We start from the raw sequence: 23,983 nt of genomic DNA, 5'->3' as shown, positions 1-23,983 counted from the left end.
ATACATCAGCTGGTGCCTTTCACACGTTATCATGACGTTGTAGCTTAAGTTAAACAAGAAGCAATTCATAGAAGCAAGAACGGTGTTGTGGACGCATATATGCGTTGTTGGTATGCAAAGGGTTAAAGGAATACAATGCAATTGAACCTCGTCCACCCATGTATTGGGAACGGAAAAATTGAAGTTACAACGCTGATGCTTTCCACCATTACAGTGTAACCAGAACTTGAAAAATCAATTTAACAAATAGATTCCATGTTGCTATGCGTCTGTTCAGTAATAGATCACAGATGACGTCAAAATGTAGTAAGAACAAAAAAGTCACTGATGTTCTTCCCACATTTTGACGTCTTCTGTGATCTATTACAGAACAGACGCACGGCAACTTGGAATCTGTTTGTTTTATACAATGAACAGAAAGGAAACACGACAAACTTGCGCTTGACTGTTCGATTTGTGCCAGTTGAGGCATTTTCAAAGTCACCATCGCTACTTTCCGTGTCGGCTTCCTCTTTTCTTCTTTATCGTACTTGTAAACAGCTTCCTCTAATGTTTTTCCGAGGCCTTCACTTGCTCAAAGCAGAATAATCGAGTACATATTTTCAAAACTGTGAGCCTTTTCGTAGCAATAACAGCTATTTTGAAGACTTGCTCTAGTTTAGGCATTTTCAAATCGACAAGAACAGTTTCGCCTTGGCTTCTTCTTTTTCTTGTTTGTAAACAGCTCCTGTTAAACTTTTCTTGAGGCCTTCAGCTGCTCAATTCTAAATAATCTCACAAACATTTTCAAAACCGTGCGCCATGTTCGACAAAACAAAGAAAACAATTTTCCCGTGACGTCTCCGTGCGTATATACTCTAATAGGTTATTGGGCAACGACCAATCACAGCGCGTGTAGCATTCAGTGCATTGTATCAAGAAAAATAATTCCCTGATTTTCTATTTGAAGAATGCTATTCTGTGAGCTCGTTTATAGCAAGGAATAGGGAAACGTTGGCCGGAGACTATTTTGTTTTTCGGTCATATGGCCTACGGGTGAACAGGGACATCCTACTTAAGGAGGCTCGAGGCAGTTTTTTTGGACTTAGGGTGGAAGTTTTGAAATTACAATTTCGCAAACAAGATAAACTTCGATCTCCTTCATACTACATCATCATTTTAACATATGATCAAAGTTAATTTTCTCATCGGTTTCCAAGCAACAGCTATTACCATAGCAACGGAAGCGCATAGCCTCTCATTTTAAACATTGCCGATTATCTCGAAATCTAGTCTGACACTTTATGACGAAACTTTAGGGATTTAAACTACTTAATCTAGACAACTTGTAGGCGAAGTTAGAAAAAAATCTGTAAGAGCGTTTTCAAGTAAATAATGAATCAATTTTTACGGGGTGATTTTGTTCATTCCAGCATTTTTCACCAATATCTCTTGAAAAATAAAACTTGACACTTTGTCTTTTCTGTTAAAAGGTCCTTGCTCATAGCAAAACATTCTAAATGTATATTTGAGCTTCATGGGTGTCTCCGATTTTAAGATATTTATGTTTGAAGACAGTTAAAATAAAGTGCAGATAAATAATAATAAATAAATAAATAATTTTCTTACCCACGGAGCACCAAAGAGCTCTAGAAGCTCGTTCAAACGTGTCCGTGCGTTTAGGTTGAATTGGAATTTAGAAATGTTGGTTTTTGTGGAGGGAGGAAAACCGGAGAACCTGGAGAAAAACTTTCGGAGCAAGGACGAGAACCAACAACAAACTCAACCCACATATGACGCCGAGTCCGGGAATCGAACCCGGGCCACATTGGTGGGAGGCGAGTGCTCTCACCACTGCGCCATCCCTGCGCCACCAGTGCGCCATCCATGCTTCCTACTTTGCATAAATCGAGATATCTTTAAAATTCCCCGGCAGATTTTTTTGTTAAATTACAAGCGGTTAGAGTAAGAAATCTTTTCGATATTCACGCAAGTTTTAGGCTCAAGAACCGAAACCGGTGTTAGATAAGAAGGTTGAATCTTGGTCAAGTTTCAGTCATTATTCGCTTTTTCCGAACGAGAATTTTACTTTGTTTGTCCCGGTCTATTCCACTGCTATACACGTGCTGTGCAAAAGGTAACATTTACATAAATATATGCTCCTGCTTCTCAAGTCTTCCATTGTAAATTTTACCTTTTGCACGACTTCACGGTATGATAAATATTCAAAGCACCTGAATAGCAGTGAAATAGACCGGGACAAACAAAATAAAATTCTTGTTCGGAGAAAGTGAATAACGACTGAAACTTGACCAAGATTCAGCATTCTTATCTAACACCAATTTCGGTTTCTGAGCCTAAAACTTGCGTAGATATCGAAAAGAATTATTACTTTAACCGCTTGTAATTTAACAGAAAAATCTGTGGGGGCATTTTAAAGATATCTCGATTTATGCAAAGTAGGAACTTTTTCATTCATATGCGCTTTATTTTCACTGTTTTTAAACATAAATATCTTAAAATCGGAGACACCCACGAAGCTCAATAAACATTCAGAATGTTTTGCTATCAGAAAAGACCCTTTGACAGAAAAGACAAAGTGTCAAGTTTTATTTTGCCAGAGATATTGGTGAAAAATGCTGGAATGAACAAAATCACCCCGTAAAAATTGATTCATTATTTACTTGAAAACGCTCTTACAGATTTTTTGCTAATTTCGCCTACAAGTTGTCTAGATTAAGTAGTTTAAATCCCTAAAGTTTCGTCATAAAGTGTCTGACTAGATTTCGAGATAATCGGCAACGTTTAAAATGAGAGGCTTTGCGCTTCCGTTGCTATGGTAATAGCTGTTGCTTAGAAACCGATGAGAAAATTAACTTTGATCAAATGTTGAAATGAAGATGTAGTATGAAGGAGATCAAAGTTTATCTTGTATGCGAGATTGTAATTTCAAAACTTCCACCCTAAGTCCAAAAAAACTGCCTCCAGCCTCCTTAAAGCTTAGTAACTATCAATTATTGAAACTCACCTGAGAGTTCTTCCTCTAGTTCCTGTATTTTCTGATTATTCGTTTCATCTCTCTCCTGGTAATCTGAAAAAAGGTGAAGTTTTTGTAAACCTTCGTTGTCATTTACATGAACAGCAACAACAACAACTCCATTACCAAAAGCAAACTCGAAGGACATGCATGATACTTCAACAATAGGAATTAATTACTGAGGTAGTCGATGCTATGAGAGATATTGCAGTCAGCTGAGGGCGTAGCTCAAAGCTGGCTGCAATATCTCTCATAGCACCGACTGCCGAAGTAATCATCTATTATAATTATTGACCCTCATAATATCCTATTGTTCTCTCTCTGCATTAAATCAACGATTTTAGTCGCCTTCGCATTGTTGTTTTTTTACGCGAACAATGAAAATAACAGTATTGTCTTGCAGTGGTATTAATTATAATTACACTATTCAGTCATTGTAAAAACTTGATAATTACAAAGTGTTAAAACTTTACCTACATGTCCGTCGTACATGTGTATCTTACATGCACCTGTGAAAAGTGCTGTTTGCTTTTGTGTACATGACTGTTTTGCAGCTGAATTTACTTGTTACTGAAGTAGTTGATTTTGTGAATGTTATTTATTTTCGTTTGTACATTTATTTATCACTGACTGCTGTACCCATATCTCCGCCCGCCTCGACTAGCACCTGCTATTTGCGGGCGGAAATGGACATTATTTAAATTGACGGATGTTGATAATAACAAAGTGTGTATTAGTATGTGTATAACACAATGTACTTGGTCATTTTGAGCTTCTTGTTGCAAGGCATAGCAGAGCCTTATGCTGAAGCTTTGGCTAGCCCCGATGCAAGTTCAGGGCCAAGGGCATCAGCACAAACGCTAGTGCAGGACCAACAACTTCAAGCTCAAGAACAGCAACCTCAAGCCTAAGCACAACAACCTTGAGCGCCGGCGGGCGCCGTGGTTGCCCAAGTCCAAATTGGCTAGATATTTACGTTCCTTGCTTAATTTTCGTAGCTATGCTATTCGTCCCTTGCTCAGAGTTTAGTTTCTGTTATTTTTATATTATGTTTTTCGCATTTATGGCCTACTCTTTAGTTTACTGCGTGCTTTGCCTTGTTTTGTCATTTAGGTATCTCTCTATGTTGTCGCCCCGCTCGCATATTTTGTTACCTAGCGGCTTTTTGTCCCCGTTCCTGCCCTTAGTTGTTTCGTTGACGCTTTTCCGTCCATTTTGGTTTTATTTCTCTTGTTGTTTATTTTTGTCCATTCTCGCTTTGCCCCCTTTGGTTTCTAACACTCGTGGATTTTTCCTTGTATCATTTTGTTTTGTCAACCAAGTTTACGCCTGCCGCACTTTTGTTCTGGATGGGTTCCCCTTTTCTTTGATAGTGTAAAAAAAACTGCATTGTTCAGTAGTGGAAATGCACTTACCTACCCAAAGCTAGTTGACAGGCATTCCACTCAGAAATGACGGGAAACAAATATCAATAGTCAAATCGAACATAACGTGTTAAAAATCCCCTTTGGCAGGAGGCGAACCAGCTGGCTTTTTACAAGCGTTACCGAAGCGGGACTTGAACCCCGGACCTCCTGATTTCAAGTGCGGCGCCCTAACCGCTGGGCCACGCCGCCTTCCCGGGCACGCAAATTTATTTAATGGCGTCCGTTAGGTTGTTTTCGCTGCGACTGTGTTTCCTCTTATTCGCTTTAGAAACCTCCACAGGTTCTGATCAAAAATATATGATGCAATTAAGTGGCTTATAACGAGCCGGCCGCAATATTAAAAATATTGCTGCGAATAGGATGCAATATTAAAAATATTGCACTGCAGTTAGTCCAGTGCAATTCTGACCCTTCTAGCTCGTTTAGAATTACCCCTGATAATTTCCCAGCTGACAAAAAGGGCCGCCTCCGTTTTCCTCAGACACTTACACAAAGCTGAATAACATGACCTGTAATCGTTGATTTAATACAGAGAGACAAACAATAGAATATTATGAGGGTCAGTAATTATTAATTAAGAAACCCTCTGGGGTATTTAACAAGAAGCTTGGCTTTTGGTTACCATCACACTGTATATAACTTACTCCCCCTCCAAAGTGTACATGACAGATTTTTTATTTGTTTTTATTTGCTTGATCAAATCTTCATGTTGTCCTGGTATAAAAATCGAAAAAATTCTTCTCAATGTTTCTTCCAGCATTTTAGGCGTAAAATAGTGTCAGATTTCACTTCTTGTTGGGTACAATACCACTTAAGACGGGAGACTGGTGACAGTACGGTAGTCACGTCAATGCAGGAACGCTCCACGTGAATGGGATTGTTCAATAGTCAGAATGAAAAGAACTACGGAATGGAGAAATCTCGGTATTTTCTTTTTGTACAAGAACTCAAACGCGGAGAAGAGAAATGGATAAAGAGTTTTTTGTACTCGATTTTCGTATGAAAACAACGTTAATATTTGATCAAGCAAATAAAATGATCTGTCATATTCAATTTAAGAACAATTATCCCTAAGATTATCTAGGGGCCCTAGATTTCGCTGATAACTCTTCCATCAACTTCTCTTGCCAAGTAGGTAAAAAAATGAAATACTAACGGAGAAATTTATTTTCTTAAACTTTTGTGATTCGGACATTTCGCACCCCGGCTGTTCTCGAAACCCAATGGCGAGATCGTGAATTTTGCAGGACCTGCAGCTGTTAGTTCTGGAGAAACCTCCTCGATCATCTCATTTCTTGGTTTGTTTCTAGAGTTAGCAACAAACACAGCACAGCTCCGGGTGCGAAAAGTTAGAATAAAAAAGAATTAAGAAAATTAAATTTATCCGTTAGTATTTCATATTTGTTACCTTTTTTAGATAAACATTGAATATGAGGTTCTAAGGGATAATCACTCTTAAAGGAAAACAATGCAATTGAACCAACTGCACCCATCCATTGGGAACGAAACAACGCTGATGCTTTCCGCCATTATAGTGTAACCGGAGCTTGAAGAATCCATAGAAAAATAGTTTCCTGATTTTCTATTTGAAGAATGATATTCTGTGAGCTCGTTTATAGCAAGGAAATAGGGAAACGTTGGCCGAAGACATGTTAATGGCCTATTTTGTGATTTGGTCAGATGGCCTACTTGTGGACAGGGACATCTTACTTAAAACATAGTAACTATCAATTATTGAAACTCACTTGAGAGTTCTTCCTCTAGTTCCTGTATTCTCTGACTATTCGTTTCATCCCTCTTCTGGGAATCTGAAAAAAGGTGAAGTTTTTGTTAACCTTTGTTGTCATTTACATGAAAAAAAAAAAAAAAAAACAAACAAACAAACAAACAAAAACAACAACATCTCCATTGCATAAAGCAAACTCGAAAATACAAGAACGCTCCACCTGAATGGGATTGTTGAACAATCAGAAAGAAGCAATTTGGGAATGGAGAAATTGCGCGATTTTTTTCGATTTTCGTACGAGAATAAAACACTAACATTTGATCAAGCAAATAAAAAAAACGTCATATACAATTTAAAGGAATAAAATACAGTTTAACTTCCCTTAAGCGACCACTCATTTATTGAGAGCGAAAAATTGAAGTAACGGCATTGCCACTGTCCACCATTATAGTGTAACCGGAACTTGACAAATCCGAAAAATAGTTTCCTGATTTTCTATTTGAAGAATGATATTCTGTGAGCTCGTTTATAGCAAGGAAATGGGGAAACGTTGGCAGAAGAACCGTCAATGGACTATTTTGTGTTGCGGTTAGATGGCTTACGGGTGAAAGGAACATCTTACTTAAAGCCTAGTAACTGCTCGTAATTAGTCAATTTATCAATTATTCAAAGAGATCTCTCTCTAGTTCCTGTATTATGGGGTGCAAAGTGTAAAAATATTATTTAGAGATTTCTCTACTTTTTAGGTTATTTAGTAAATCGCAGAGGTTGTAACTTTGCGATTTATAAATCGCAAGCGTATTAACTTTGCGATTTATAAATCGCAAAGTTAAGACTACGCTTGCGATTTATAAATCGCAAAGTGACTACGCTTGCGATTTATAAATCGCAAAGTCACTATGCCTGCGATTTATAAATCGCAAAGTTAAACCTCTGCGATTTACTAAATAACATAAAAAGTAAAGAAAAAAATCACTAAATAATATTTTTACATTTGGCGCCCCATAATGGGGTGCCAAGTGTAAAAATATAGTGACTTTGCGATTTATAAATCGCAAGCGTAGTCACTTTGCGATTTATAAATCCCAAGCGTATTAACTTTGCAATTTATAAATCCCAAGCGTATTAACTTTGCGATTTATAAATCGCAAGCGTAGTAACGTTGCAATTTATAAATCGCAAGCGTAGTGACTTTGCGATTTATAAATCGTAAGCGTGTTACCTTTGCGATTTATAAATCCCAAGCGTATTAACTTTGCGATTTATAAATCTCAAGCGTATTAACTTTGCGATTTATAAATCCCAAGCGTATTAACTTTGCGATTTATAAATCGCAAGTGTCCTAACTTTGCGATTTAAAAATCTCAAACGTGTGATTTATATAGTATTAGGTTGTGTTTGGGGGGCTCGGCCATAGGCAGTGGCATTTCAAAACAAAGCAGCGCGTGCTTTTGGAGGAAATCTCCGATCAAAGAAAATATGGCGGACAGCGATTCCCTGGAAAGGCGCATATCCACAGCAGTGTCCTTGGCTATCAATGAGGCACCAGCCGCCCAACGACAATCACAGCAAATACCGGTAAGGACATGCTTCTTGTCGATCAAAACAAATCACTTCATTGGCTTTTTGTTCGTAAGGAACAGCCATGGAAGAACAGCAACTGTACTTCGCTAATCGGCGATCGTTCCCTGGCGGCGCTTTACTCCATTTCTTCCATTACTGATTGGTATGCTTTACTACTAAATCCATAGAGTGGTTCTGCTGCTGCTAACCAGTTATTGGCACCCAATCCGCCTGCAGTTCTAGCTCAGGTAACCGTATGTACATCGCTTTTATTATATTTATGCAGCCAATGTTTGCAATTGTGCAATTGATAGATGACCTTTTTATTGGAAATGTTGGATGGGACTGTACCTCGCAATCACGGACAAGGTTTGCAAAGTCAGGAATAAATTTTCATTTTAAAAAACTAATGAAATCCATAGATAAAGAAGTCAATTAATAATTGATAAAATATAAAACAACTAATGAGTGCCTCCGTTAAATTTTTACCACGATCCTTTCTCCGTCTAGGGTGAAACTGCCGGACGTTCTTTGTCAGTATGGAGTAACGGGGAGTATTCCGAACAGTCGCCTGTAAGTTTGAGGTAAAGCTTTAGTAGTGCAACGCTAGAAAGTGTAGCAACCTGTGTCACGCAACATGTTTGATTATGCTAGAGAAACTGGTGAGGTTGTTAATGTCTTCCAACAGCTTCTTGTGTGTATCAACTATTAGTAATGTAAACATATTTTTCTTTTTAGTGAAGCAAGGAGATGCGGAAGACCACGTAAAACCGTCTCTAGAGACCTTCTGGAAAACCTTCTGCGTCTAAAAGCGCTTGTTTCTGAAATCGCTAATTTCTTTGATGTATCCTGACCGGTGATCTACAAAGCCATAAGGGAATTCCAAATAGATCACAGCAAATTTTCAGACGTATCTGATGATCAATTGCAATCGGTTGCGACTTCTATAAAAGAGCATCATCCGCGCGCTGGAGAAGTAATGGTTTAATGCCATTTAAGAGCACAAGGTGTTCATGTACAGCGCGACCGATTGCCTTCTGTGATACATCAGATCGATCCGATTGGTGCGACGACGAGACGGAGACCCTCTATTCGACGAAGGGTGTATTCTGTGCCATGCCCTAATTATATTTGGCACATAAACTTATTCGATGGAGCATGGTTCTCGGAGAGCCTTTTATTTATTCTCGGTAAGTAAACATAGTGTAAACAGGACATATCTGTATCGTTTAAAGGATCTAAAATCCCTCGCCTCTCAAGATCGTAAAATTCTTTCTTAAAACCAATGAATTCTTGTTCGTTGACGGCTTGGTTATGACGTTCGATGCGCTGGTTATGCACTGAACTCCCAACGATAACTGACCTGGCATCCTCTCCCCAGGCAGTGCTCATGTCGTGCCACATATCTACATTCTCCCCGCCGTGATCGGTTCTAACTCTAAAGGGACGCCCATACTTTAGTAGTGCTTCCTGGTACAAGGCCAGTACAGTAGATGCTCTGTTATTAGTGGAACACTTGCCGAATACAACCAGACGACTGAAGCCGTCGACAGCGTGGTGGAGAACCATCCTCCATCGAATAAGTTTATGGTTACCATCTATGTGCCAAATATAATTAGGGCATGGCACATAATACACCCTTCGTCCGTGATGGCGAAGTACAGTCCCTTCCAACATTTCCAATAAAAAGGTCATCTATCGATGGCACAATTGCAAACATTGGCTGCATAAATATAATAAAATCATTGTACATGAGGTTACCTGAGCTAGCGCTGCGGGCGGATTGGGTGCCAGTAGTTGGTTAGCAGCAGCAGAACCACTCTATGGATTTAGTAGTAAAGCATACCAGTCAGTATTTGAGTAAAGCGCCGCCCGAGAGCGACCCCCCCGGCGATCGGCGAAGTACAGTTGCTGTTCTTCCATGGCTGTTCCTTACGAGCAAAAAGCCAATGAAGTGATTTGTTTTGATCGACAAGAAACATGTCCTTACCAGTATTTGCTGTGATTGTCGTTGGGCGGTTAGTGCCTCACTAATAGCCAAGAACACTGCTGTGGATATGCACCTTTCCAGGGAATCGCTGTCCGCCATATTTTCTTCGATCGGAGTTTCCCGCCAAAAGCACGCGGCTGCTTTGTGATGATGATGGTTTATTTAAATTACACATAATAGCATATAAAATGAAATACAATGTGTTTACAATTAATAAGATAAGATAATATATTACAATTGTTTGTAGGGACTGGGATTACAAGATGTCAATATAAAAAGCTATTTACAATTCCATTTACTATAAGATGCTAAGGAAATAATGAATTAATAATCATATGTGATTCTACGATGTTTTCGCCATTGCAGGAAAAAAACTCATTCCGAAACGATTTGTTCTATACTTGAAATGGCTATAACTGGCATTGTTCCTAAGATTGTAGGAGTGGCACTCAGAACGCATGCTAGGGAGCAGGCAGTGCAGCTGGCAAGCCGGGTTATCCTTAATTTTCTGCCAAACTCTCTGACACAGGTGCACACGACGATCCTCTAAGCTGGTTATGTTGGCTTGGGCGATAGCAAGAGGGTACTCAAGGCCGGGGAACGCTATTCGCAAGGCCCTCTTCTAAATAGCTTCTAATTGATCGATTAGGAAGCACGGGAGGGAAGTAGCCCATACAACTGATGAATACTCCAGAATGGAGCGGACTAGCGCTATGTAGACGGTGACTAGGTCCACGGGGGGTACCCCAGCACGCTTCAAGACCCAGAGGATATGTAAGCGTTTGGAAGCTTTAGAAACAATTTCGTTAATGTTATCATTCCATTTCAAGGTGTCGGACAATGTCAGGCCAAGCACTTTGTAAGATTTCACTGACTCCAAGGGCAAGTTGTTAATGGAGATCACCGGAGGAGCGGGCTTGGTACTAAGAGGACATATTGTCATGATCTTGCATTTTTTTGGGTTAAGATTCATGTTGTTCTGTAGGGCCCATTGCGAAATGCAGTCGATGTCACTTTGCAAAGATGACGTCTCCCCCAAGCTGATGGTTTCTGATATTGTGACGTCATCAACATACTTCCAATGGTTAGAGTGGAGCGGGGAGCGAGTAGCCAGGTCATTGATCATTATCAAGAATATAATTGGACCCAATTTAGTGCCCTGGGGGACACCAGCATGGGCGGGCAACCACTCTGAAATAGAGTCCAAGAGCTTTACAGCTTGGCGACGACCGCTAAGGAAACTGCATATCCATGAGATTAACCACCCTCTTACACCCAGCTGGATTAGCTTGGTTACCAGGATGGTATGGTCGATATGATCAAATGCCTTACTGAAATCAAGGAAGCACACTCGAAGGAATTTACCAGGACTATCCAGGGACGATAGCCAGTTGTGCAGCATATCCAGGAGACAGCACGTGGTGGAGGTACCCTTGAGGCTGCCGAACTGTTTGGGATCGATCACGTGTTTAACGTCGTCAATTAGCCACTCAACAGAAAAATCTTCTAGCACCTTGGACAGTACTGCAGTCAGGGCGATAGGTCTTAACTCGCCGTCCCCTGTGACAGGCTTAACCTTAGGGATAGGAGTAAGGCAAGAATCCTTCCACTGGGTTGGAAACACGACCGATGACACTGAGCGATTAAAGATCGTAGCTACTGGTTCAGCAAGCTCAGGTGCAAATTCCTTGAGAATGCGCGCAGGAACACCGTCCGGCCCTGGGGCTTTATAAGCACTAAGGCCGAGTAGCTTACTACGTATAGCGGAGGTGGTAATAACAGGTGGTTGATCTGGTGATGGTAAATAGGCTGGGAGAGCACTAAGGTCGAGTGGTTGGATATCAGATGTGACAGATATAAAATACCTGTTTAGACGAGATGCGAGGGCTATACCGGAGATGACGTTACCGTGTTCGTCTGGATAGCTCAACTCGGAGCAAGATGTAGGCTTCCCAGCAAGCTTGTTGACTAGAGACCACCAACTTCTAGGGTCTGTGGTTTTCAGGGTCTGCGCCTTACGGGAGAAGAACTCTTTCTTACGCTCACAAATCACCACCTGCACTTTATTCCTAAGGTGACGCCATCTTTGATTAGAACCCGAGTGATATGCACGTTGCCGTTCCAAGATTAGTGATTTGATTTCGGCTGACATCCAGGGCTTGTCGATTGGATGTAATTTAACATTCTTGGCGGGGAAGTAGATGTTTAGTAGATGTCTTTGTTTTGAAATGCCACTGCCTATGGCCGAGCCCGCAAACACAACCTGATACTATATTAATCGCACGTTTGAGATTTTTAAATCGCAAAGGTACTGGGAAACTTGCGATTTATAAATCGCAAAGTTACTACGCTTGCGATTTATAAATCGCAAAGTTACTACGCTTGCGATTTATAAATCGCAAAGTTACTACGCTTGCAATTTATAAATCGCAAAGCTACTACGCTTGCAATTTATAAATCGCAAAGTGACTACGCTTGCTATTTATAAATCGCAAAGTCACTATGCCTGCGATTTGTAAATCGCAAAGTTACAACCTCTGCGATTTACTAAATAACATAAAAGGTAGAGAAAAAATCACTAAATAATATTTTTACACTTGGCGCCCCATACGGTATTCTATGCCAATTTATTCTATCTCTCTCCTGGTAATCTGAAAAAAAAATGACGTTTTTGATAACCTTCACTGTAATTTAAATCAACAACAACTGCAACAAACTCAACAATTCCAGCAACAAATCGACTGTAACGCCGTATTCACAATGGTTGTTTCTAGAGTGGATACTCTTAAACAAGATTGGAGAGCCTATGATGTTTACACAACAGAAGTCCTACGATTCTTGGTCATGTCCCTTCTTGTTTGTTAAATAATAATATACATGCAAAAATTTCAGCATGCTCATTGGCTAAGAACACGTCAATTGATCCCAAACAGTGCAGAAAGTTGAAATTGAGTGCAGAAAGTTGAAATTAGATTGATTGACTGGAAAGTCGCGAACACGCAACAACACAAAATGGCGGACAGGTTACGAGAAAGTAACAACGTTTTAATTCAGAGTTTGAAGGAGAATGCTAAGAACAAAAACACCCAATAAAGCACAAATAATTGGCTTAAGGTCTGGAAGTCTTGGGCTTCTCAAAAGGGCTATGACGAAAGTATTGAAAAGTACGAACCGGAGGCCCTGAAGAAATTTTAGGCAACAGTTCGTAAGAAAGACGGGGAAGATTACGAGCCTGATAGCCTTCGAGTAATGGTGACTGCTATTGACCGATACCTTACAGAGAAAGAGTACAAAAACTCAATTATTCGCGACAGAGAGTTTAAAAGCTCGAAGCAAGTTCTGGGGGGAAAAGCCCGCCTACTGCGGCAACAAGGCAAAGGCAAGCGGCTGAACAAAGCGAGAAGTCTGACAATAACCGAGGAAAATGAGCTGTGGGAAAAAAAGAAGCTGGGAAAGGGAAGTCCGCAAGTCCTTGTCCAAACAGTTTGGTGGCTTCTGACCCAATATTTTGGTCTCCGAGGTCGACAGGAACACCACAGCATGACGGTTCAAGATTTCTCCTTTGGATTGGATGAAAACAAGACAGAGTACGTCGAATTTATCGAGAACCCCACAAAAACACGCCAGTCCGGACTGTCCGCAAAGCCCAGAAGCTTCCTTTCAAAAATGTTTGCAACTGTAGATGACACATGTCCCGTTGCAATCTTCAAAGAATTTCTGTGGCGTCGTCCTCCCGAAATACGGACAACCGGTCCACTTTATCAGTCTTGCATGCCAAATCCGTCCTCGCAACGGCAAATTTGATATAAGCGGCAGCCGATGGGAGTAAACAAAATCAACGACATGATGAAGTCCGTTATCAAAGGAACGACCCTAGAAGATTCATTGGAGACCTTTTCCAACCACAGCGCCAGGAAAACGGTTGTAAAGAATTTGAAGAGAGCAGGCCTAGAGCAAAGTTCAATTGTTAAAGTAACGGGCCACAGAAACGAGAAATCACTGGGTGACTATGACGAAGGAGATAAAAGAGAACAGAGAGAGCTTTCCCACACCATCAGCCACGCTAAAAACATTAACAGCCAGTCACTTATGACCAGAAATGCACCTAACCCTGAATAAGCCAGTAAGCTCGAGCAAACAGCTTTAATAGTAGCACCAGCAGCTCCAGCTATATTTTCAACCCGTTCTCGCCAGACCCTCAATCGGCTCAATGTGGAAACAACTTCAAGCAAGCAGCTTTCACGGCATTTCAGTTACCAAGTTATATCTCTGGCCAGAATGATCAGCGTCAGTGTTTCATGAACATAAACCATTTCCAGCAATGTCAAGTCACTTTCAACATTGGAAACACAGCAGCTCCCGAAAAGCCACAGTCAGCCGCACCGCCGGGCGAGGACAGTATTTCTCACTGACTCATAAGTTCAAAAAGCTTCAAGTTTTGAAAATGTTGATCGATTTTGCCTCAATTAGATTCGACAACAAACATTAACAAGTTGACTTCTTCAAATAAACAAGTTTTGACATCTTATCACACCTGTTTTCTTCTTGAGGTCCATAAAATGTAAACGCTTTAGAATGATAAATGCTTCCAGAACTTGATCTTTGTCGATTGAGAGGATATTTTTGGTCTGTAAGTTTCCACAAGTGCTAGCATGTCAGTCAAGGTTGTCATTTTTCAACCAATAACGTTAATGTAGGCGGGACCAGTGAGTCATGACACGAAATAAACACGAGGAAAACAGAGTCAAATTTTTACATGTATATTATTAACAAGTAATCACATGATTTTTCTCGTGTAATTTGGGATAAAACAGCATTCGTAAATTTTTCAAAGACTACAAATTGCACTCACCCTACGGGTTCGTGCAATTTGGTTAGCCTTTGAAACATTTACTCGTGCTGATTTATCCCAAATTGCACTCGAAATCATGTGATTACCTATACTAACAATACAAATCTCCCAAGAAAAGTTTGAGGCATCTGAAAAATCGTTGCTCCAGTCAGAATGGAGATTAAAAGGATTCGGGATCGTACCATCTTTTGCAACCAGCTTCGCGTTTACAACATCGCTGAACGATTCACAGTCATCCGTCAATTCGAAACCGAGTTCGTGAGCTTTTTACGTCAGCTCAACTAGTTCTTCGTTGGAGACCGGATATCCCTCGAGCCTGCAGGTAAGTTTTAAGTTCTGGAACCTTCAAATTTTTACTTGTTTTTCCTTTTCCACCAAACCGGCCATAACTTTCGATATAAATTTCTCGTAATTTAGCGGGCAACTTTCCCCGGATTAGCCTCACATTCATGCTCCAAAGCCTACTTGTCCCAGGGCTGTCGGGGAATATAAATGTTATCTAGTAGATAGCCGCCTTTATATTTGGGCGCCAGAACAGCATGAACTTGCAATGGTGAGCGGACAGGTATTATTATTATTATTATTATTTTTTACACCCCTCCCCTCGGGCGTGTCTTGCGCTCCACGCTCGCCTTGTGCTTGCAGCCGCTTCCTGAAAAACGCAAGAAAACCCTTCCTCCCTGTCACGCGCTTCAAGACAAGAAAATCACTGTCTTTTGTGGGGAGGAGGAAATACGAGTCCCCTAAAATAGACTGCGTGGGAGGCTATATCGAAGGCACTCCTTAATAAATGTTTACCTTTCCTTAATTAACCTTTGCCCCCTCGCAGGTTTGTGTGTTACAAACACGATTTCTTACCATTAAAGACACCACGAATATACTAATTACATAATAGAAAGTGGTAGTTACCGAGCTGGTTTTTGAGCTATAACAAGAGAGGATGAAGGTCTCTTGGCTATAAATAACATTAAAATGTTATATTAGTGTTAGAAAGTGATGGAAACCGGTTCCTTCCACCTTAAGACGATTGCGATTTGGCGAGCTAAATTTGAACTCGCAAAGGCAGGATTTTAAATAAGATTTTTCGAAAATGAACACATTCTCACCCGCTTGTCAAGACAATTTTTAATTCCAACACAAAGCACTTTAGTTTGATTTTCATACCGTCCCTTGATGTTGTTTTCTCCTAACAAACCAAAATAACTGTATTGTCATTTTCTTAATTAGCAAAGGCTACAATATATAAAATTTCAAAACGTATCAAGTTTTCTATTTACAATAACTGCCAAGATTTCCGCGCGCTGATTGGCTCGTAGATATTGTTTATAGGAGTACAGACAATAAAAATTACGTCAATGTAAAGCGTGCGCTTTCTCAACAGGAAAAAAAAGTCAATTCCGCTCGTATCTTTCCGTGTTATGGTCACAAAAAGAATCTACGGCGGTTTTCTATGAAACCACTCGCCGCAGCCCGTAATTCCACTTGAGTTTTAAACAGTTTATGACTTTATTTTAAGGTCTATAAGAATATAGACCATGGAAAATTGCCGTCGATTTGTTAATTAGTTATCTCAAAAAAGGTAATCAGGGAAAAGATTAACAAAGGTTTCGTATTAAAACAATAATTCGATCATATCTTATCATCAACCGTTTCTATTTATCAGCCCCTAGATTTTTATCTTTTGTTTGTCTGTTGGGAATTTTCGAACTTTGTGTGTTTGAAGCAATGTAGAAAAACACGACAGGAGTTTATTCTTACTTTCCTCCCACTGGTACAGTAGAAATCTCCGAGATTCACAATCAGGCTTCACCAAAACTACAGAGCTGACAGCACAAAACCAACTTTGAGCTACAATGTTTAACTTTGATAAATAAGCCATTGTGCTCTCCTATGATGAACTAAGAACGTTATGAGTTCATTTCTTCGCTTGCTCGGCCATTAAATGATTCATTGATTACTGGAAAATGTGTTGACACCAGCCTTATGAGTCTCCTAGAGCCCAACCCCTATATGACCCATCAGCTCGAGGCCAAGTAGGGGACTTTGTAAGTCAATCCTTCCAGGTCCCCGAGGTAACCACTAAGGCCGGGTCGGATAGATGTTTACCATGATTCAAAGACATCAAAGTACTGTTTCAATTTTGCAATAAAAACAACTCACCTTTAAAATTTCCTTCCAGTTCTTGTATTTTCTGCTTCTGCATTACACATGTCCGCTGGTACTCTGAAAAAAAGGACGTTTCCGATGACCTTCAAGGTCATTTAATGTGGGTACGTGGCACTAGTTTACATCAATTTACAGCACTTCTACTTAAACAGATTAATTGAACCATTTTTTATCACTTGATACAACAATAATGGTTAAAAAAAGTGACATGCCTAAAAATTTTACGAACCTGGTTTCCACAGCACAGTATGACCTTTTAAAAAAGCTCTGATTGTACCTTTAAGTGGTTATAACTCAAAAACGAGCTCAGTGACCCCCATTTTATTATTATTATTATTATTATTATTATTATTATTATTATTATTATTATTATTATTATTTTTGTGAAACTGAGCTCGTTTTTAGTTATAACCACTTAAAGGTAAAATCAGAGCTGTTTTTAACAGGATATGCTGTTGCTATGGTAACCCATTATGCAGAGAAAATGACCAAAACTTGTTCACTTATAGTAATGCTTTTATTTTGGTATTATTATTGTTGTTTCAACTAATAAAGGATGGTAGTATCGATTTGTCAAAGTGTTAGTGCTGGAAAGGAATGGACACCGGCGCCAGCCCAACAGTAAGATCTAATAACTTTACTTTACAAGCAGATATGCAAACACCTCAAGAAGGGGAATTATCGTATTCTCCTGACCTAAATTTTAACTATGTATGTCTCCTATATTTACAAAGCATTAATTACAGAGATTACATCTGCAGGCTTGGCATGGGTTATTTAAAAAATGGAAGCGTTTTGCTTCTCACAACCATGAGCACAATTATAGGCAAGGCTCCACATCTTGACAGCGAACGCCAACGCAGAGCAAAGACGTGAAGAGTGATTCAAGCTGGTGATATCAAATAATTAATAAGCTTCATGTCTTAATCAACCAGTGTCTCTAGAACATGCACCGGCCTGACAGATGAGTAACAAAGGGTTTTGGAACGGTTCGGGAGGGTTGTCCAATTCACCTGCACTGTAACGGTCTGTGATACTATGATTTCAATTCGTACAGTTCGTTCGGTCCGTGAACATTACATGGTTTCGCACTTTTAAAACGAGGAGTATACTTGTATGTCTTACTTGCCCGACAGCCTGCCCTCTTAGTTTTGTTTGGCTTGCTCAAGCCTAAAGTTTAATTTATACGTGTAAACTGTTTTTGTGTTTTTGTAGCTTCTCACTTTTAGTACGAGTTATACACATCTAAAAGTTGCGCGCACTCTAAGTTGTTTTTGTTCAGCGTTGTAAGTTTCGTTTGCTTCCTCGAAGGTTCGAGTAATATAAAAAAGCGTTCGTTGTTTTGTTTGGCTCACGCGTGCTTGCAGCTGCTTACTTTTAGAACGAGGTAAATACATGTATAGGTTGCGCGCACTCTAAGTTGTTTTTGTTCGGCGGGACATATTGCTTCAATTCCGTCCTTGAAAGCCCAACGTAGATACGGAACTGACCATGAGCGCTTTTTTTTTTTACCAATTAAGATAAAATTAAATACGATTCTTCTTGTTAAGGAAACAAGAAATAGAAAAAAAAACTCATGTTCAGTGATTATAAACAAGTGGTATACTGAACTGGAAAGCACAAACAATTGCTGCAAACCAAGCCGAATATATAGACTGTCTGGCTGGTAGCCAGGGAACAAGACATACAAAGAAAAAATGATTTAGGAGCTTATAGAAGTATTAGAAGCTAAACATTTATCAGTTTCTATCTATAGACGGCTAACGGGCTTGAAACTCAGTTATTAGAATCCATCCATTGTGTTTCCATCCGGTCAGTTAAAAAAAAACTTATTTTTGCCCTTCATCGATTCAGGTCATGTAAGAACCTTCCGCTATATTGGAGTCGCCGACTAGTCAACTTTGGATTCTTGTTCCTAGTACTCCTCGACTGTCCTCTTGCATGGTAGGATTTAGGCACAACCGCCCCACCGCCCAATATACAAGCCACACACAATCCACAATTCCTTGAAAAGTTTGACGAAGGGCAACTGCTCAAAGCGTCTCATAGCCGCGGCCAATTTACCTTATCAGCATTTTAACCTTCCTTATAACACAGCTCCACAGTTTTTTTGGAAACTTTCCGCTTTGAAATTACTCCGTTACAAGAAGGACGGCGCAAATGGGATTGTTTGCAATAAACATTACAGTGCCCTAGAGTTCCGTGGTTTGCAATTGTTCGTGATGCAGTCTGTTAACGAGGTTTAACGCTTGAATTCACATGATTTAATAGCACGATTTGCAGAAAGTTTACATCCTAACACTTTTTAAGGCAGCCACCCAGCCTTGGTACAGAAGTTTAAAATCCAATAGACGATTATCAACAGAATTGACACTTAATTATACACTTTTAATTCATACTCAATGCAAATGAAAATCACAGCTTTTCCCTGGTGGTTTTCACTAGCTTAGGGAGAATAAACATGTATTTCTCAAAACTCACTAAAGGCACGATTACCTCAGTATTTTGAACAAGATTCACTCAACTATTCTGGTATAAAAACATTGACTCTAATTCAAGACACCTCGTTTTTTCAGCCTTATTACACGTTCAGTCAGTTACTCTTTTCATCGTATAGTATTTTGTTGTATACGCTACCATCCAAGGGCTTTTCATATAAACTGAAGTGCTTACTGTATTAAGGACGTCTCAAGGAGAAAATTATTTTCATTTCATGGCCCGCCAAACCATCTGCGTTTAGGTTTGAAAAATCTTATCAAGTTTACTTAATAGTGTTCGATGTCATTACATTTAGAGATCAGCGCGAGCTTAGCGATTTACCTATGCGACGTTGAACAAAGTTTTCCTAAAAAAAAATATGACTCCCCTTCAAGTACTAAAGAGTTTCCTCAGCCACATCACATTTCATGCCAAGCCTTCTCCTCTGATAATAATGAACACTCCCTTCAACTAAATCGAATTGAATTCAAACTCACGTTTCAGTTCTCCCTGAACTTTCTCCATTTTCTGATCGCACTCCAGGTTTCTTTGTCTGAGATCCTCGTCTATCAACACGCGGACTGAAAAAGAAAGTTTTTAAACCATTTTCGTTACCAAAACCAAATTAATGTGTCCTTGAGGAGTTGTTTTTAGGAATGGACCTCTAATTCCTCTAAGAGAGGAATTTAGACCCCCAGATTTTACGGTAGGCAACCAGTCATCTCTCATTCATAGCAAAGCAACTGTTCCAAGTGATGCAATCTCACAAGTTTATATATTTTAGCTTTATTGGTAGCAGTTAAAAAAAAGTTAAATTGTGTTAATGTTATCGATTTACTGTGAACAAGTTTTAAGTATTGGGTAACGAACACGTTTTTTGTCATCGAACTCTATCGCGCCAATCACTTGCTTCATGTGTATAAATTTCATCGTTATGTCAAAGCTCTCCCGTTCCACCCTCCCATGGCAGCTGTAATTTCCCTAAATTGAAGTACATTGAACTCCCGGATATGGCCCAAACCTTGTTCTTGTCTGGTAATTGTGTTTGAGATGTATTATTATTCGTACTTACGAGAACAGATGTTTTCCTGTACTTCACCTATTTTCTGATTAATGGTAGTATGGTAGTCTGGAAAAAGAAGAAGACGTTTCCGTTGAAAGAGAATTCATATATGTGTAATAATTCATAAGCTTATACTCAACCATCAGATCACTATGGTGGCCCATATATGCAATACAAAAATATTTATTTCAGTGCACAAATAATTATTTCAGTACAAAACTACGACTTTTAAGTGCATATTTTCATTTCTTAATGCACACATGTATTAATTCTCAATGCACAATATTAATTTATCATTTCCCAAATCTATTACTTAGTGTACAGATTTATTTACTAGGATCTAATAACCAGATATGGCGGAGAGAAACTTGAGGCTAACTAAGGCCTGGCCACCTTATTTTATTGCGCTTTTTAACCGAGATATTGCTGTGATGGGCGATATTACTTAAAGAGCGTATTTTACATACATTGCATTACTATTATAATTATTATTAATTGTTATTATTATTATAATTATTATCATCATTATTATTATTATTATTATTATTATTATTATTATTATTATTATTATTATTATTATTATTATTATTACTATTTAAACTTTATAAACTCAAGGAGTATTCTTTGACAAAATAGTGGACCGAAGAGCTTTCGAATCCTCTTTGATGTGAAGAGAAGCTTAGGCCTAGGGCAAACGTCGAATCTAAGTCGCGTCGAATTTTTAAAAAAATGGGTTCGACAAAGAGTCGACTTAATTTCAGCGTGGTATCAAACGTCGAACCTGCGTAGACCCTAATTCACAAGTTGTACTTCATGAAACACGGGAATAAGCACGTGTCCCGTGCTATTCTCTCGACTAGTTATTGCTAGGACTTGCTAGCAAAATGCCGAAATACAGTGCTCGTCAGGCCTTTCTTTGGCAATTAATTGCGAAAAATAGAAAGAGAAGACTCAAACACTGACCATTTATTGCAAATGGGCAATTTGCATTTCAATCATTAAAATTAAGTTTTCATGAAACACGAAAAACACACTTCCATCACGCTGTGCGATGTCAGCAATGACTTTCGATAGCTCGCCATTCCTGCTCGCGAAATTGTCTTTATACAGCGCATGCTCGTCAGGAGGGGAAATAGTGTTTAGCAGATGGGAGAGTCGGTATTTTTGAGACGTTTGCACGGACCATCAAATTTGAATCAATTATTTTGTCATTTGTATGATTTATGAATTGAGCTCAGCGCGTGTTTAGAACGGCGTTTGCTGTAAAGCCGAACCACTGTCGCATTATCCGACTTGGCAAGTCGAACTTATGCTGGAGTCGAACCAATTAATCTAAGTCGAACTTAATTGCGGCAAACGTCGCACCATCCATGCTCTTATTTCAAAATTAATTATATTGCTAGTCAGAAATCCCATTCAAGCAACCATTGTATTATTTGTAAATTTTCAATATCTATCCAAATTAACTATTAATTTGGATACCGAAGATATTTTGAAATAATATATTCCTGACAAAATCAGCATTATTTTTTACCCTTAAATAATACACAATATTATTAATAGGTAATACGACTACATGCTTGTCCAATTTGGAAATAATTGGATTCAAAAATTCCTCGGACTGCCAAATTGGACTCGGCCAACGGCCTCGTCCAATTTGGCAGTCCTTGGAATTTTTCTCATCAAATTATTTCCAAATTGGACAGCATGTACTCCTATTACATATACTAATAGGTTCGACGAATTAAGTTCGACTAAGATTCGACGTTTGCCCCAGGCCTAAGAAATCGTCTGCCATGCCGATTAACTTGCACTCCGGCCCTGATAGTGCGATCAAGAAACTTTCGAATGGATTCTTTTATAGCCAATTAAAACACTCCAAAGAAGCCTCTCTGTTATGGTCCATGAGAAATCGAGCCCTGTACTTAGAGTTCTATTGTCGTACTTGTACATGGATATTATCGGACTTATTGCTACACTCTTTCTTTTTCACGAGTTGGCTCATTTTGGCTCATGGAAGCCATCTTTGTTGTCAAAATGTTTTGTTGAAAATGCGGTACAGGAGCTCAGATATCATTTTTCTTTTGAATCAGCATGAACGATGAGAGTGAAAAGAGTGTACCGACCACGAGCAGTAAACGCGCTTCCACGTCGAAATATGTCGAGCGAGAGCCAGGTATGCAAAACGATCTCAGTCAAAAGATAAGTCTTTTGCAAACCTTAAAACAGTTTACTGGAAAGGAAGACAAAGGAATGAGGGGGCCACTTGCTGGAGGCTTCGCATTCACATTTCAGTGTTGTAATACTTGAACAATAACATAAAAATCTGTGTTGGAAAAACCTATTCGAATCTAGTCCTTCTCAAACTCATTAATTATTTATACGGTTATGAGCCAATGGGAGTGCCCCATTTTGGCCAGGTGGATGTATCTTGATACCCAATGAAAATCTAGATCAAGATTACTCCGGTTAGTTCAAAAACTGATGAAAATACTGATCAAGACACTTGAATTTTAATTAGCAACCTCGATTACCATACAATCAATTATTCACTACCGTACTTCGAAAAAATATTCACAACGTGAAAATTACAATTCTGGAAAGTTCCCTCGTGGAACGCAGCATTAAATAAAGAACTTAATGGCTTTTCATCCTCTTGTTTACAAGTTGCCCCTTTGGAAGTACTTAACACAGAATTTGGACCCAGCAAATAAGATACCTTTCCTTTATTTTCCTCGCTGGGTTTCTCATACTTTAATAAAGCATTGAACCGATGTCCTGTTCGCTCACGTATAAGCTTTTCTTCTACCCCAGCATTAAAAAGAGACGAAGCACATGTGACGCGTAGGCAATACGCAGTTTTCCGTTTTACCCCTGCTGCCTCACATAAATCTAGCAATATCTTATTTAGAGTGTTAATACCGACTGGAACTTTTTCAAAACCAAATTTAGCCTTAGATGCCCTGTAGTAAAATGCATTACCATTCTTTGCAAAGACTTCCACTAAGCCGATATACAAGCCATATATTTCACCAAGACAAGGCTCGTGTTTTACGCCTTCTTCGTGACAGATATGCATAACTGTTCTGGGAATATATTTGAGATCAGAGACTCCTCCCTGAAATGTTTTACAAGAATTTCCTTGAAACTTAAAGGGACACTCTAGACCCCAAAACAACTTTCGCTTAAAAGGTAGCTTTTGGACTATAATAAAGGTTAAACGGCACAAAAAGTACAAAAGAAAAAAGTAAAAGGCCGAAAATTGCCGGAGAAAGGCGAAATTTTCCCCGTTTTGAAGACCGGAAGTAAAACTCGTCTTTGGTAGAGCACGTGATCGATGACGTAGAATGAAGAACCGCTCTTGTTTACAACACTGAAGACAATATGGATTCTGGGGATTAGCGCAGTTCTTTTGCTTGTTTTTCTTCTGAACAAAATAGTACAATCGAAATTGCCGACGGAGCCACGTTAGCAGAGCTATGAGGGCGCTCTGTCGTATGAGTTTAGCTGTGCAACAGCGAAGTGAACTCGGTTACGCACTCTACAAAATGAGTGCGAAGAGGTGTTTAAGAGCGGATTGGTAAGCGACCAGTTATGCATTCTATCGCAAATTCGGTGTATTTCACATCCGCAATGTGATTTCATTGGCGATTGAATAAGTTTTGAGTAGCATTAAAGTTTCTTTTTTATGGTATGGCGTTG

General features: G+C 39.3%; 2 protein-coding genes across 13 annotated transcripts in view; both read right to left on the bottom strand.

Annotated features, from left to right (window-relative positions):
* LOC146474040 (uncharacterized) overlaps positions 1 to 23,983 on the bottom strand; it is a 56,470-nt gene that overhangs the window by 16,184 nt on the left and 16,303 nt on the right. For 7 of the 12 annotated variants that reach the window (XM_085117313.1, XM_085117321.1, XM_085117316.1 and 4 more), the window contains exons 7-11: positions 20,291 to 20,347; positions 19,716 to 19,799; positions 16,735 to 16,797; positions 6,189 to 6,251; positions 3,008 to 3,070 (exon numbers count right to left, since the gene is read on the bottom strand). In XM_085117313.1, coding sequence (XP_084973439.1) covers positions 3,008 to 3,070; positions 6,189 to 6,251; positions 16,735 to 16,797; positions 19,716 to 19,799; positions 20,291 to 20,347 — 330 coding nt within the window. The remainder of the gene's footprint in view (positions 1 to 3,007; positions 3,071 to 6,188; positions 6,252 to 16,734; positions 16,798 to 19,715; positions 19,800 to 20,290; positions 20,348 to 23,983) is intronic. The other 5 variants (XM_085117320.1, XM_085117323.1, XM_085117322.1 and 2 more) reach the window with 3 other exon arrangements.
* On the bottom strand, positions 8,858 to 9,409 carry LOC146474043 (uncharacterized). Its single transcript, XM_085117284.1, has one exon. It carries the CDS (start codon positions 9,407 to 9,409, stop codon positions 8,858 to 8,860), a length of 552 nt encoding a protein of 183 aa, XP_084973410.1.

This window comes from Pavona decussata, unplaced genomic scaffold, assembly GCF_977016875.1.
Source record: "Pavona decussata unplaced genomic scaffold, jaPavDecu1.1 SCAFFOLD_91, whole genome shotgun sequence".
Lineage (NCBI taxonomy): Eukaryota > Metazoa > Cnidaria > Anthozoa > Scleractinia > Agariciidae > Pavona > Pavona decussata.
This window is presented reverse-complemented; position numbering and strand designations above follow the sequence as displayed.

Bases quoted from the DNA above. Each gene is read 5' to 3' on its own strand.
- LOC146474043 (XM_085117284.1), bottom strand. From the start codon at position 9,409: ATGTTGGAAGGGACTGTACTTCGCCATCACGGACGAAGGGTGTATTAT.